Source organism: Carassius gibelio, chromosome B11 (genome assembly GCF_023724105.1).
Source record: "Carassius gibelio isolate Cgi1373 ecotype wild population from Czech Republic chromosome B11, carGib1.2-hapl.c, whole genome shotgun sequence".
NCBI lineage: Eukaryota > Metazoa > Chordata > Actinopteri > Cypriniformes > Cyprinidae > Carassius > Carassius gibelio.
The window spans coordinates 13924948-13939561 of NC_068406.1; the positions used below are offsets into that span (position 1 = coordinate 13924948).

Sequence of the window (14614 nt, forward strand, 5' to 3'; positions counted from 1 at the left end):
TCACATTTGATCTGCTGTGGCGTTACGCAGCTCTCATATTTCAGAATTCATCAGACGGAATTAGACACATAGTAGCATCAGTTGTACACAACTCAAATGAGATCTGCTTGTGGGATCGTAGTAAAGGTCTTTTCTTTCTTTTTCTCTGCAGCTGATTTTGGTGTGTCTGCACAGATCACAGCAACACTAGCTAAAAGAAAATCCTTCATCGGGACTCCTTATTGGTATACAGCCCTATGTGCCACAAATGCAATACATTATTTATAATCAAAATGCATTATTTTAAATCGTTATTATGAATATATTTTCTGTGATTTCTTTTTTCTTTTTTTTTTAATTCATTTTTAAATAACCAACCATAAAAATAACAAAAATAAGAATACTAAAAGTTTTCAAATGTAACAAAAAAAACTGTAAATGTTGTAAACTCTTTACATTATACAGTGATAGAAATCTTAACCTCATATCCTGATGTTGAATATTAAAAAAATCCCATGTTATTTATCAACTATCAGAAATGATTTAGCTGTTGTGTTGTTAAAAAAAAGAAAAAACCTGAATTCATCTTTTATAATTCAGTCATTTTGTACAAGGCCGCAGAAGCCTTTTCAAATCTTACATAACCATCAGGTAGGAGATGTTCATGAATGAGTCTGTAACCCATGCTAACAGGATGGCCCCAGAGGTGGCCGCCGTGGAGAGGAAAGGAGGATACAATCACCTGTGTGACATCTGGGCTGTGGGCATCACCGCCATTGAACTAGCCGAACTGCAACCTCCCATGTTTGACCTTCATCCAATGAGGTGGGAGTTTAAACCGCTTTATGGTCCTGTTCCAATTCAGAGAGAGCTGACTTTTTAGCTCCTTATAAAAAAAATGCCATATATCTTATACATACTGTATATGTGTGACTCAACCAGTGACTTGTGTTTGTTGTTTTTACCATTGCTTTTGCAAATGTTCAGTCATGAAAAAACGTAATCTTCCTTTTAATAACTTCACAAAATGAATCTAGTTCAGAATAAGACCTTCTTGATTCCCAGCTCCAGCTACTGTATCAATCATGGCACACTGGGCAGTGAAACTATATCAACGTTTCAATTAGTTAAATGTTTGAATTTACCATATTTTCTTTGTAAGCCAAACTTTTTGGTTTGCTTGTGACATTGCCAACATGTTTTTGTATCTCCAGGGCTCTGTTTCTGATGACGAAAAGCAACTTTCAACCCCCCAAATTAAAAGACAAAGTTAAATGGTAAGTGCTAATTACATTTTCATGCAATTATTAGGTTACCTAGGTGTATAAAATCCTTGATCCCAAGAGGGATTTAGTTTGTGTTTTATATGCCCAATTCTTTAATTTCTTTAATCACCTATGCAATATGGGCCAAGCACTCTCATTTGCCCTAAACTGTTGCTTTTATGAATTTTAATAAGGTTTCACTTGACATTCTCTTATCTTGCTGATTAAGAATCTGGTCAGGTCATCTCCCGAATAGTTTATTCTTCATTACCTTGCAGCTCTGTTAAATCAAATTAAGTTAATTACATTTAAAGCTAACAAACTGCAAGGCATGGCAGTGGAAATGCTCTTTACACATGAGATTAATAGAGACTCTTTTCTGTGTTCCGAAGGACCAATAATTTCCACAATTTTGTGAAGCTGGCTTTAACGAAAAATCCAAAGAAACGGCCACCAGCTGACAAGTTATTGCAGGTAGGAGGAACTATTTGGAATCTTGTATATTCCACGTTTGCATTTGTCATTTTATGTAATATTTTTGCTTTTGATTTTAGTTGTTTTATAATTACCGTATTTTACGGACTATAAGTCACACTTTTTTTCATAGTTTGGCTGGTCCTGGGACTTTTAGTCAGGTGCGACTTATTTATCAAAATTAATTTGACATGAATGAAATGAACTAAGACAAATGAACCAATAGAAAACATTTCAACAAACAACAGTTGCAAGATGGCGCTCTATGCTGCTCAGTGTAAGCTACAGAAGCACTGAGAAGGCATTAAGACGTATTTTTGGACTGATGTGCGACTTATACTTAGGTGCAACTTATAGTCCGAAAAATACGGTAATTATTTTTAGTAGTTATATATATTTTTATTTTAATCACATACCTAATATTTTATAAAGCCTATCATTTAATTTTATACATAATATTTTTGTGTTACTGTTTTGAATTACTTTTGTTAAATGCATTTTTTATTTAAGATTTATTTATAATGATTATTATTATATTATTATTCAAGTCAAATGTATAATTTTAATGAGAAATGACATGCCTTTAAAAAAAAAAAAAAAATTCCATTTCAACCGTCTACTCCTCAGCATCCCTTTGTGTCCCAGCCATTAAGTCGAATTTTGGCGATTGAGCTGCTGGATAAAGCGAACAACCCCGATCACTCGTCCTACACAGACCTGGATGATGACGACCCAGAGCCGGAGGTACAGTATATATCCCTCTGTGATTCTCAATGTTATCACCACTATCACTTTAAGAATGACAGCCCCTTAGGGGATATTATTCACAAGCAGAGCCCAGAAAACGCCAGTTGATGGAACCGACACGTTAGCCTCTAAATCCTACGAGTGGGAGACGTCAGTTTGACAAGCCCCTCGAGTTTCTATATTCAACATGTCACCCGTTTTATCGAGGTGATATTTTTCCGTGGCTTGCGTTCTTCATTATTAGCCTGTAATAGTTGTTATAGTGGCAGTCATTCGTTTCGATTGTCTCATCCGGTTGTGTTTCAGGGCTGCTTCTGCTGATAAAGATTAGTGAAATCATTTGGCCTCTTTCACAGTCCCCCAGCGAGAATGAAGTGTTTATTTCAACTCTCCCTGTTCTTCCCATTTCCGCAAGCATCCATTCATTCTCACCTCCTCTCTTATTCATTTCACCCCCCTCCTTCTCTTGAAGTTTAAATACAGAGGGTTGTTTTTACCAGTCTCTCCTCTCTCCCGGCGAATCCTTCACTTTGCAGCTCGCAGAAAGGTATCAGGGATGTGCATGTGTGTGTGTGAATATCTGGAAATGTTTTGATTAATAAGTGTTAATTTAGTGTTGATGAATATATTATGATTTGGTGTTATAAGTAATTTTTCTTTATCCTTTTTGTTCAGAAGTGTTTAGAACACTATGTTTGTGCATGATGTGTGTTTTCTTGTTTGCTCAAGTAGTTGTGAGTGAAAATTTGTGTTTGTGTGTGTGAGAGAGAGAGAGAGTTACGCAGGTATGCCCAAGGATGTTTTAGGACGTTTTGCATTCTTGTTGGATTTTTGATCGGAGTGTTGATCCCTCAAGAGGTCGGTTTCGGAAACGGAAGCTCAGTTCAAAAGCAGGATTTGGATCCGTTGACAACAGATTTTTGTCTGGCCTATTTGTGCTGAGGTTTGCTTCAAGGGTTTAACAGAACATCAGCATCAAAGCGCTTTTAGAGAAATTTCTTGCTTCATTGAATGCAAATAGTGTTCAGTACTGGGGTTAATCTCACGAAAACCTGTCAAGAACATGTCAGGGTCATTTTTAACCCATAAATGTGATGAAAATAATCATAAATTAGATTTTTCATAATGAAAGTAAGTTTATTTTAGTTTTTAGATTAAGTAAAGGTTTGTAAAATTGTGTGTGTGTGTGTGTATATATATATATATATATATATATATATATATATATATATATATATAAACATTTTTTTAATTAATTTTCATTGAATCTCATAATCATCAAAATACTGACAAGAATTATGTGTGGAGAAAGTCAATTAAATAAAATAAAAAAAAATTAAAAACAGCTATAGTAAAAAACAGTACAACAAAAATATAATAGAAATACTGAAATATTAGATATATAGATTACATGTTAATTTTAGTTGATCATTTTAATTCGAAATTTAGGTAATTTGCATGTTCATTTTTAACTAAAAAATTTGTCAAGGTCATATGTAACCAGTGTGTGTGTGTGTGTGTGTGTGTGTGTGTGTGTATATATATATATATATATATATATATATATATATATATATATATATATATATATATATATATATATATATGTAACGATAGGAAACTCCATATACATTGGGAAGAAGGAGGTGGGAACCGGCGCACAATAAAAACATTTTAATATTCAAAAATAAACACAAAACAGCGCACCAGCCCCTCACGGACGACTGGTGAGCATAAATAAAAACCAAAACATAAAATAATGTCCCAGGCCTGGTCCTCTCTCGTCCTTCACGGTCGTCGCTCCAGTCTTATATCCTTCCATCTCCTACGTGGGACTCGATATCGGCGGTGGGGCGCAGGTGCAGCTCATCTTCAATCACTACACCTGGCCTCACTCCTCGTTCCCACGCCTCTTGGCCCCGCCCCACTCGCCACATACCCCCCATTGCCCCTCGCAGGCCGGGGGGTACCCTCGAGACTGCGCTCTGGGCCGCTCACGGGGACCTACGGGAACCTGGGGGTAGGACAGACGAGGCAAGAGAAAAGGAGATGGAAGGAGGAGCGACAGAGGGGAGAGAGGGGAGAAAAAAAAAAAAATCTGGTTCCCAGACGCACTGCTGCTCGGCCCTCCACCAGCTGGGTGATCTCCTCCGCAGTGCCTGGCGGTGGCACTGGACGGCCCTCGGCAGACGGTGCGACACTCCTCCGCCACCCGATGGACAGCGACGGCTCCTCCGGTTTTGGGCAGCGGCAGGAGTCCCCCGTTCCCTGCCCCTCCGGATTCCATCGCGGAGGCAGCAGGCTCCGGCCCCCTGGCGAACGGCGCCGACTCCTCCGCTCCCTCACGGACGGCAGCCGCCCCTCCATATCGTGGGCGGCCGGCAGCGAGCTCGCCCGTCCCCGGCAACTCGCTCCAGCCCACCGCCTCAAGCGTCCCTGGCGGCACACTCCTCGCCAGCTCGAGGGCACCGCGGATTCACCACAGCGGCGAGGGATCTTCAGCAGCGCGTCCCTCCTTCTCCCGGGTTTCAGCACCACTGTAACGATAGGAAACTCCATATACATCGGGAAGAAGGAGGCGGGAACCGGCGCACAATCAAAATATTTTAATATTCAAAAATAAACACAAAACAGCGCACCAGCCCCTCACGGACGACTGGTGCGCATAATTAAAAACCCAAACATAAAATAATGTCCCAGGCCTGGTCCTCTCTCGTCCTTCAAGGTCGTCGCTCTAGTCTTATATCCTTCCATCTCCTACGTGGGACTCGATATCGGCGGTGGGTCGCAGGTGCAGCTCATCTTCAATCACTACACCTGGCCTCACTCCTCGTTCCCACGCCTCTCGGCCCCGCCCCACTCGCCACATATATATATATATATATATATATATATATATATATATATATATATATATATATAAAAGAGAAGTGAAGAAGTGAACACACCGTAAACACACACCCGGAGCAGTGGGGAACATCTGGGGGTTCAGTGTCTTGCTCAGGGGCACTTCAGCAATGGTTATTGAGGGTGGAAGAGCGCTGTTCATCAACCCCCCCAAAGTGTTCCAGGAAGATATCCCCCACACCAGCACCAGCAGCCTGAACCGTTGAGACAAGGCAGTATGGATCCATGCATTCATGTTCTTTACGCCATACGTTCTTTTCTGACCCTACCATCTGAATGTCGCAGAAAATCGATACTCATCAGACCAGGCAACATTTTTCCAATCTTCTATTGTCCAATTTTGGTGAGCCTTTTTGAGTTACTGTTGGCTTTCTATCACCTCTAACCAGTCTGCCCATTCTCCTCTGACCTTTGACATCAACAAGGCATTTTCATCCACACAACTGCTGCTCACTGGATAATTTCTGTTTTTCTGACCATTCTCTGTAAACCACAGAGATGGTTGTATGTGAAAATCCCAGTAGATCATCAGTTTTTGAAATACCATTCCACATTCAAAGTCACTTAAATCCCCATACTTCTCCATTGTGATGCTCCATTTGAACTTCAGCAAGTCGTCTTCACCACATCTAGATGTCTAAATGGATGGAGTTGCTGCCATGTGATTGGCTGATTAGGTGTACCTAATAAAGTGGCCGTTGAGTGTATATCATAAAATATTTTTATATATTTTAACCATTTATTTAATTTTGTTTTTATAAAACTGATATTCTGGATTTTTTTGCAATGTGTATACTCTGTTTGTTTTTTGTTTTTTTGGAAAGCATAGATAATATCTTTTAGTCACTGTACCATGTGGCTCAAGTGCTAAGAGGTGTGATAGAATATTCACAGGCGTCTGCTGGAAGAAGGGTGCAGTGTTGGGCATGCTGTCTATTTCTATTTCCGAGCCCTGCTGTGTCCTTGTTGTCTGAAGGTCATGCGGCTGTTCCTCTGTCTTATCTCTCCTCATCACATCTACTTCAGCCCTGCCGCTGTGAAACTGAAGTGAAGGATGTCCTTCAGTGACCATTTTGTTTCCTGAACCTGTTCATGATTTAAAAGCTTGCATGTCGTGCATTTATGTGTATGGTGCTAATGCATGCGTTTCCATTTCCATAGGAGTGTGTGCATCTGTGTGTGTTGCTGATGGAAGGTGTTCTCTGATTCATGAATGACAGCAAACTTTTCAGGATAGTCATCAGGGACCCAGCTGTCGGACGCCCAGTAGGCCGTAATGATTTTCTCTTAGGCTGCAGTGAGACAGGACAGCAGCGTCAGACAGATAGGGATTCAGAGGGTCAGCATCATGACCCCTGCTGTTATCAGAGAGTGATGCCTGGCATGTATTTTTAGCTTCTAGAGTTTGCCCTCCACTGAGTCTCTGGCAGTGGCACTAAGTGATATCTGAAGTGTAAGCATTTAGGCCGCTCTCGTCTTAAACAAATTGATGTGTGCTGATTTTGCTGATGGGGTGTTTTTATCTTAACTGGTCCTCTGATCTGCTAAGATTGGCACACTAATATGCAAGCTATCGATTGAGCACCGCTACAGTCTCAACTTATTTGGTTTAATGTTGTTTACTTATAAAAGCCATTCAACTCGGCATGTCGAATAAGATTGCTTAATAGTGATCGACTGATAGGAGTTTTCCAATAACCAAGGCTGATATTTAGAGTGCAGTGTGGCCCGATGACCAGAATAATGCATTGAAATGATGCTAAAATTTCTAGAATTAAAACACTGTGATTTAATACATTTGATATAATATTCAAAAAAAAAAAAAAAAACAGTACTGTAATGTATGTGATGGTCCTTTAAATCAACAGGCCAAATGTAATAATATAAATATAAAGGTAATTTAATTTTATATTTGTTTATTTTATTTTATAAATAAATGTATTTATTTTTAATGAACAGGATCATTTTCTTCACTATACATTGCTGTTGTAAAAATAGTGGAAAATATGCGATGATCCTTTAAATGAATAATAATGATGATATTTTATTTTATTTTAAAGACTCAAACATTTCATGTGAAATTCACTGAACTACCACTGCATTGGACTTCATTTAGGAATGTAAACCGTAAAATACCCTAAACCTTACTAAAACACTTTGATTGAATGACTTGGGGATAAACTGTTCTTTTAGCCTTTATTTACTGGTTTATGTTTATTTGTACTCTGTGTGTTTGTGTTTCTACCTAGCCTGCAGTGTCTGTTCCACATCGGATTCGCTCAGCAAGCCGTGCCAGTCGGGAAGGGAAGACTCTGTCAGAGATTAACTGTGAGTGTTTGTTGGATTTCTCCCCTGGGCAGACCTGACAGGTGCTCCTGCTCTCCTGAGCATGCCTGAATGAATTTCTCAGCCTCAGTTCTTCAGTGAATAAATCTGTCTGCAGGAGTAGACCAGAAATTCTCTCCTATGATCTGTCTGTCAGTATCTGCTGGGTGATTTTTATTTTTTTGTATTCTGTATCATGCCCACCAGACATGTATGCTGACTTAAAGTAATGTGTGGTTTTGAGTGAACATGCCAGCATGAAATGATGACTTAAAGTTCAGCCTTCAAACACCAGTTAAATCAGTGAACTGACTGATTGTTTAAATAAAAGTAAAGTTTGCCCCCAAAAGATATTTTATCAGCATTTACTCACCCTCATGTCATTATAAACCCACGTGCTAATATATTTCTGTGCAATACAGTAAAAGTAAGACTGTTCTTTTAATAATGTTTTTGTTTTCTTTCAGTCGGTCAGGTGAAGTTTGACCCTCCTATAACAACAGAGACAAAACCACATCATGAACCGGTGAGCACCATCATTGTCCTGCTGTTTGTTTTGGGATTTTCTGTGATTGCAAACAATTATGTCAGATCAACCAATCAGACTACACTTAGGTATAATTCACCCAAAATTTTAATTCTGTCTTTTTTTTATTTATTACTCAACCTCATGTCATTCCAAACCTGTCAGACCTTCCTTCAACTTCGGAACAGAAATTAAAATATTTTTACTGAAAACCGAGTGCTTTCTGACCCTGCATAGACAGCAACTCAACAGAAACATTCAAGGCCTAGAAAGGTAGTGAAGACATCATTAAAATAGTCCATAAGTGTGACATCCGTGGTTCAGCCATGTTTTGAAGCTAAGTGAAACACTTTTATGCACAAAAAAAGAAAATATGAAAAACTGTCATCACATGGTCTATTTTAACAATGTCCTTAACGCCTTTGTGGGCTTTAAACATGATAGTTGCATTGCTGTCTATGGAGAATCAAAGAACTCTGGGATTTCATCAAAAATATCTTAATCTATGTTCCAAAGATGAACAGAGGTCTTACGGGTTTGGAACGATATGAGGTTGAGTAATGAATGAAATTTTTGAGTGAACTATCTCTTTAACCCTTTGCTTTAGATCATTACATCATACTGGCTCTGTTCCAAAACCTAGTGAGGAATCTCAAAAAAATTTAAACCTCTACAAAGGCAGAAACCTAGTGTGCTCACAACTGATTTTTAATAGCGTTTGGGGTTAGCGTGTTGCTAAGCTAACAGTGTGATTAAAAACCAACAACACTAATAAATATTGTCGATTCACATACTTTTATAGATTCATTTGAGTACTAAATAAATACATATTTTATATATAATCTAAACAAAATTGCCTTGTCACCATATTGTATGTTTCGTTGCATTCTGGGATTGGCTTCTAAATGTGATGTTGCCTTAGAATTAGCTCTCTTAGTATGTTCTCAAAATTAGGATTCTTACCTTTAATGACAGCCTTTTTTCTGGAGAGTGTCTATGATCCCTCCATAGGAAGCTAACTAGGTTTTGGAACAGAGCAACTGTGGAACCACCCAGTCATGTCAAGCTTAATTTGAAATCACACTGCCTGTCTATAGCCATTTACAGTGCTCATAACTTTGTATAGCAAACACTTCCAAATGATTTTTCCTATAAGCTGACACTTCCTGTTATGTAACACTTTCCTTGTGTACACCTCAATCCCAGCTCGTCTTCTGACAGCGGCTTGTTTTCTCTAACACCATGTTTGACTGTTGTGCATTTGAGACGTCTGTCTCGCACTCTCACCACCGCGATAATTGAAAGGTTAGATGCAGCTTTCTGTGGCATCTAATCAATAAGACCTCCTTTAAGCGCTGCAGAAAAATGCAGCGTTGACTCATCTTTGTCTCATTTGAGCACTCAGACTTTCTCATGTTGTAACTGGATTTGTCATCCTTTTATAAACCAGATCATTTTTAAACAGCAGGACATCAAATTAATGCTGATTCCCATTGTAGCCTCATGCTTATGATGTCATCTTCTGTATAGGACCCCACATCTGAAGAACCCCCCACGCTTTGATTTTCTTTGTATTTTCTGGATTCACATCACGTTGCCCTACTGTTTCTAAAGAAGCAGTACATAATTGCTGCAACTAGCGGGTCTTTTGTCACAACCGCCAACTTAAGCAATAAACAAAATTTGTACAGATTTGCAACACATTTAAAACACTCCTATGTATTTACATTACATTACATTTTTCCAAAGCGACTTGCAAATGAGGACAATGGAAGCAATCAAAATCAACAAAAGAGCAAAGATACATAAGTGCTATAACAAGACTCAGTTAGCTTAATACAGTTCACATAGCAAGGGCTTTTTAAATAATATAATAAATAAAAAGAAAACATAGAATAGAAAAAGAATAGAGCAAGCTAGTGTTAGTTGTTTTTTATTATATATGTGTGTATGTAGTTTGAAGGCTGCATTTGTTTAATCAAAAATACACTAAAGATAGTTATATTGTGGTTTTGTAATATAATAGTAGTAGTAGTATTACTATTTAAATAACTTTTCTATTTTAGCATATTTTAAATGTCATTTATTCCTGTGATGACAAAGCTGAATATCCGGCATTCATTACTCCTGTCCTCTGAGCCAATGATAATTTTTTGGAGATTCTTTGATCAATATAATGAAACAAACTATTTATAGTAAAGGTGTTTACTGTCACTTTTGATTAATTGAATGCATCCTTTCTGAATAAAAGTATAAATTTCTTGAAATAATGTGTGTGTGTATATGTATGTATGTATCTATATGTAAAGAGTTCAGATGCAAAAGCCTCTATGTGCCATCTGAAATTGTCTTCTAGAATTATTTTTTGAACATTTTTATCGCCTCCTGTAATTATGTCCAGTTATTTCACTTGAATTGCTTAGAAAAGGACCTATGCATTGCCATTAGAGTGAAATTACTGAACCTAAACACAGGAACCTGAATAAAATGTTAATTTTAGATGAAAATCAAAACGAAAGCATCTGAACTCTTCATATATATTTGTGTGTGTGTGTGTATGTATATATATGTATGTATGTATGTATACAGTCGTGGCCAAAAATATCGGCACCCTTGGTAAATATGACCAAAGAAAGCTGTGAAAATTCATCTGCATTGTTAATCCCTTTGATCTTTTATTTAAAAAATTCACAAAAAAAGTATACTTTCATTGGATAATAAGAATTTAAAACAGGGAGGAATACCATTATGAAATAAAGGTTTTTCTAAAATACTCATTGGAGACCATTATTGGCCCCCCTAGAAATTCTTATGAAGTATATTCCCATTCATATTCACAATTTTGAGCACTCCAGCGTGATTATAAACATGAAATTATCCAGCAATGGCTACTTGTTTCACAGAATTATAAAGAGGAAGGAAACAATGCCCAAATTCCCTTAATCATCCATCACAATGAGAAAAACCAAAGAATATATATTCTGATATGCAGCAAAAGATAATTGAGCTTCACAAATTGGTGAAGTGGCTTTAAGAAAAGAGTTAGAGCAGTGAAAATTACCATTTCCACCACCAGGGCAATAATTAAGAATTTTCAATCAACATAAAATGTTACGAATCTGCCTGGAAGAGGATGTGTGTCTATATCGTCCTAATGCACGATGAGACTTAGAGTTTGAGTGGCTAAAGACTCTCCAAGGACCACAGCTGGAGAATTGCAGAAAATAGTTTAATAATTAATAGTTAATAGTAAATAGTTTAATAGTTAAAAATTTTCACAAAGAACCTACATCCCCACATATTGTTTGAGAGGGTTTCAAGAAAAATGATCCTAGCTCATCCAAAAACAAACTAAAGCATATTCAGTTATCAGACACGACTGGAACTTCAAATGGGTCTGGCTTCTATGGTCAGATGAAACTAAAAAAAGAGCTTTTTAGCAGCAAACACTCAAGATGGGTTTGGCGAACACAGAGATGAAAAGATAAAAAGTGAAATATACAGCTGTATTTTTGATGTCGTGGGCCTATATTTCTGTTGGAGGTCCTGGACATCTTGTTTAGACACATGGCATCATCATGGATTCTATCAAATACCAACAGATAAAAAATCTGACATTGATCTTAAAAAAAAAAAAATGGCTCACTGGGCACAAAATCAAGCTTCTAGTATGGCCATTCCAGTCCTCTGACCTGAACCCTATAGAAAATGAGTGTGGTGAACTGAAGAGAAGAAGCACCAACACGGAGCTGAGAATCTAAAGGGCCTGGGGTGATTCTGGATGAAGGAATAATCTCTGATCTCTTGTCAGGTGTTCTCTAACCTCATCAAGCATTATAGGAGAAAATTTAGACCTGTTAAACTGGCAAATGGAGGTTTCAAAAAGTATTGAATAAAAGGGGGCCATTAATTGTGGTCAGTGTGTATTAGAGAAAAACATTTATTTCATAATGATATTTCCCCCCATTTTTAATTCTCATTATCCAATGAAAGGATATATTTTTGTGAATATTTTTTTAATTTAAATAAAAAATCTAAAGGATTAACAATGCAGATTAATTTTCACAGCCTTCTTTGATCATATTTACTAAGGGGGCTGATATTTTTGGCCACAGCTGTATATATTAGGGCTGGTAAGCGATTAAATTTTAACTAATTAGTTACATGATGTGGTGATTAATTAATCTAATTTATTACATACTGTATACTCTTTTGGACCATGTGAGTAAATGATGACAGAATTGTCATTTTTGGTTGGGTGAACTATAACTTTAATAATTTATTTTCTTAATTTTATTACTATGAAAATATTAAATAATTTAATTTATTCATTCATTTGATTCGTTCAAATGACTTATTAATTTAGAAGTGAAATAAATGGTTCTTTATGAATGGTTCATTGAATCATTAGGCTTGTTCGACTTGAGGCGGGTCATCACCATCAGACCGATCAGTGTGTGATATCAAAGAACCGCAAGAGCTTTAGAGAGCACACGGCTACTTGTGGTTTTGAATCGCTCTCGTGGTACTTTGATGTCATACACCGATCGATCGTGCATCGCCACTTCAAATCCAACGCAACTATGGCCAATGGTTCAACGAGCCAAATGATTCACCCAATTCGTTCAAAACGTGGATTTAGAAATGAAATGCCGCTGTGGGTTGCTCAAAGATGACCAGTTCTGATCTGTCTTTATATTTTGGTTGGAAAAAATTGAGCAAAACAGACAACATTGTGTCTAAAATAACACAATATTAACTTCTTAATGAACTGTTGTATAAGATGAGTAACTTCTCACATTTGCACTCGTGTGATATTGCACTTAGCCTACAGCTCGTGTGATATTTCTTAACCATGTGATGTAAATATCACAAAATTTCAAACGGGCATTTTGCCCATACAGTACCTTGATTTTGAGGGATATTCTCTAGGCTCCATCATGCAGTAAGTTGTTGCTCTGCCTCATATTAGAACTGTCATCAATCGACTGTATGAAATGGCAGATGATCCACATAGGACTGGGGTGGGGCAAGTGCGTTAAATGCGTTAATAATTTTAACACATTATTTTTCTCCATAATTAATTAATCTAATTAATATGTTAAATTACCAGCCCTAATATATATATATGTGTGTGTGTGTGTGTGTGTGTGTGTGTGTCTGTGTGTGTGTGACCCAAAGAGTACTAACTAATCATTAACATAAAGAGTAACAATTGCTTACTTAACATGGCAATAGAGGAGAGCAGAATTATGATCTCTGTAACTCTACAGTATTTGGGTAGCCCTTGTGATCATGGTACCACAACACCACTTTTCGGCAATTATGTACTGTCTCTTTAACACATAGGCCTGTTTAAACACCTGTTGAATTCAAGTGGGCATGGCCTTTGGAAACACCTCTTCACCTCAACCGCCCATAACTCATTGATTTTTGTTTCTGTAAAACCACGTGGGCATCACATTTGTGTGTGTAATTAACCAAAGTTTCTTGGTCCTTCTACTAAACAGCCCGACACTGATGATTTTTTGGACTGTGCCGAAGAAATATACTACACTGCAAGATCTAATCTGGTATTTTTTTTGTGTATTTTACTCTTTAATCTTCTTTTTTTTTAGCATCCTGTCTGCTTAGCAACGCTTGTGTAGTGTACTCATCCTCCCATATGTGACTTTAATCTCTTTTGTTCATTGCATCGCAATTAATTTCGCAATTAATTATTTAGATCATGGCAGTCTGTCTTTTCATCTTGCCTGTATATAATATTAGTGTTATTGCCTCTGTCTGTCACGCCAAATCTCTGTGCTGGATCATTTGTTTAGGTATTTCAGCCTCTAGCTTCATTTCAAGACATATTTCTCAAAGTCGATATGTCGCTGCACTTTTCAGTAATCAAAAGCACTTTGAAATTGCAAAGCAAAGCATTTTATGTAGTCGAGGCCTCCGAGGGGCTTTATTTTTAGGGCTTGTCACAATCAGACACATCTTAAAGTGAGCGAGAGTGAATGGAGAGAGATTAGGGTTAGACAGACGGAATGGATGTTGAGTGGGACGGAGAAGGGGAGCGAATGGGGAAAAAACAAGAAAAGAAAGAGGCAAAATAAAGAGTCTGAAGTGCCTGTGCATGTCCCACAGGGATGGTTAAACCAAAGTGCTCTGCAGGTCTGTGAGTGGAGGGGAAAACATTGCCTCAGCAAGTAACGCTTTGCGCAACAACTGTTTGAGGCATCAGCTAATTCTCCAGCAGAGAAACAACCCCAATGTTCCCTTCCAAAACCAATTTATTGTGAACAACTGCAGTACTAAACAATAGTTGGTTACTGAATTCCAATTGGCTTTCTTTCTTACCTATATTTGCATACTGAATTGTTATTTGTCTTTGTTTGCATCT

General features: G+C 37.6%; 1 protein-coding gene across 11 annotated transcripts in view; it reads left to right on the forward strand.

The window, feature by feature from the left end:
• map4k3a (mitogen-activated protein kinase kinase kinase kinase 3a) overlaps positions 1-14614 on the forward strand; it is a 94506-nt gene that overhangs the window by 33539 nt on the left and 46353 nt on the right. For 4 of the 11 annotated variants that reach the window (XM_052568514.1, XM_052568522.1, XM_052568515.1 and 1 more), the window contains exons 8-16: positions 152-224; positions 673-804; positions 1194-1256; positions 1637-1718; positions 2346-2462; positions 2938-3012; positions 7622-7700; positions 8165-8223; positions 13734-13796. In XM_052568514.1, coding sequence (XP_052424474.1) covers positions 152-224; positions 673-804; positions 1194-1256; positions 1637-1718; positions 2346-2462; positions 2938-3012; positions 7622-7700; positions 8165-8223; positions 13734-13796 — 743 coding nt within the window. The remainder of the gene's footprint in view (positions 1-151; positions 225-672; positions 805-1193; positions 1257-1636; positions 1719-2345; positions 2463-2937; positions 3013-7621; positions 7701-8164; positions 8224-13733; positions 13797-14614) is intronic. The other 7 variants (XM_052568516.1, XM_052568521.1, XM_052568523.1 and 4 more) reach the window with 3 other exon arrangements.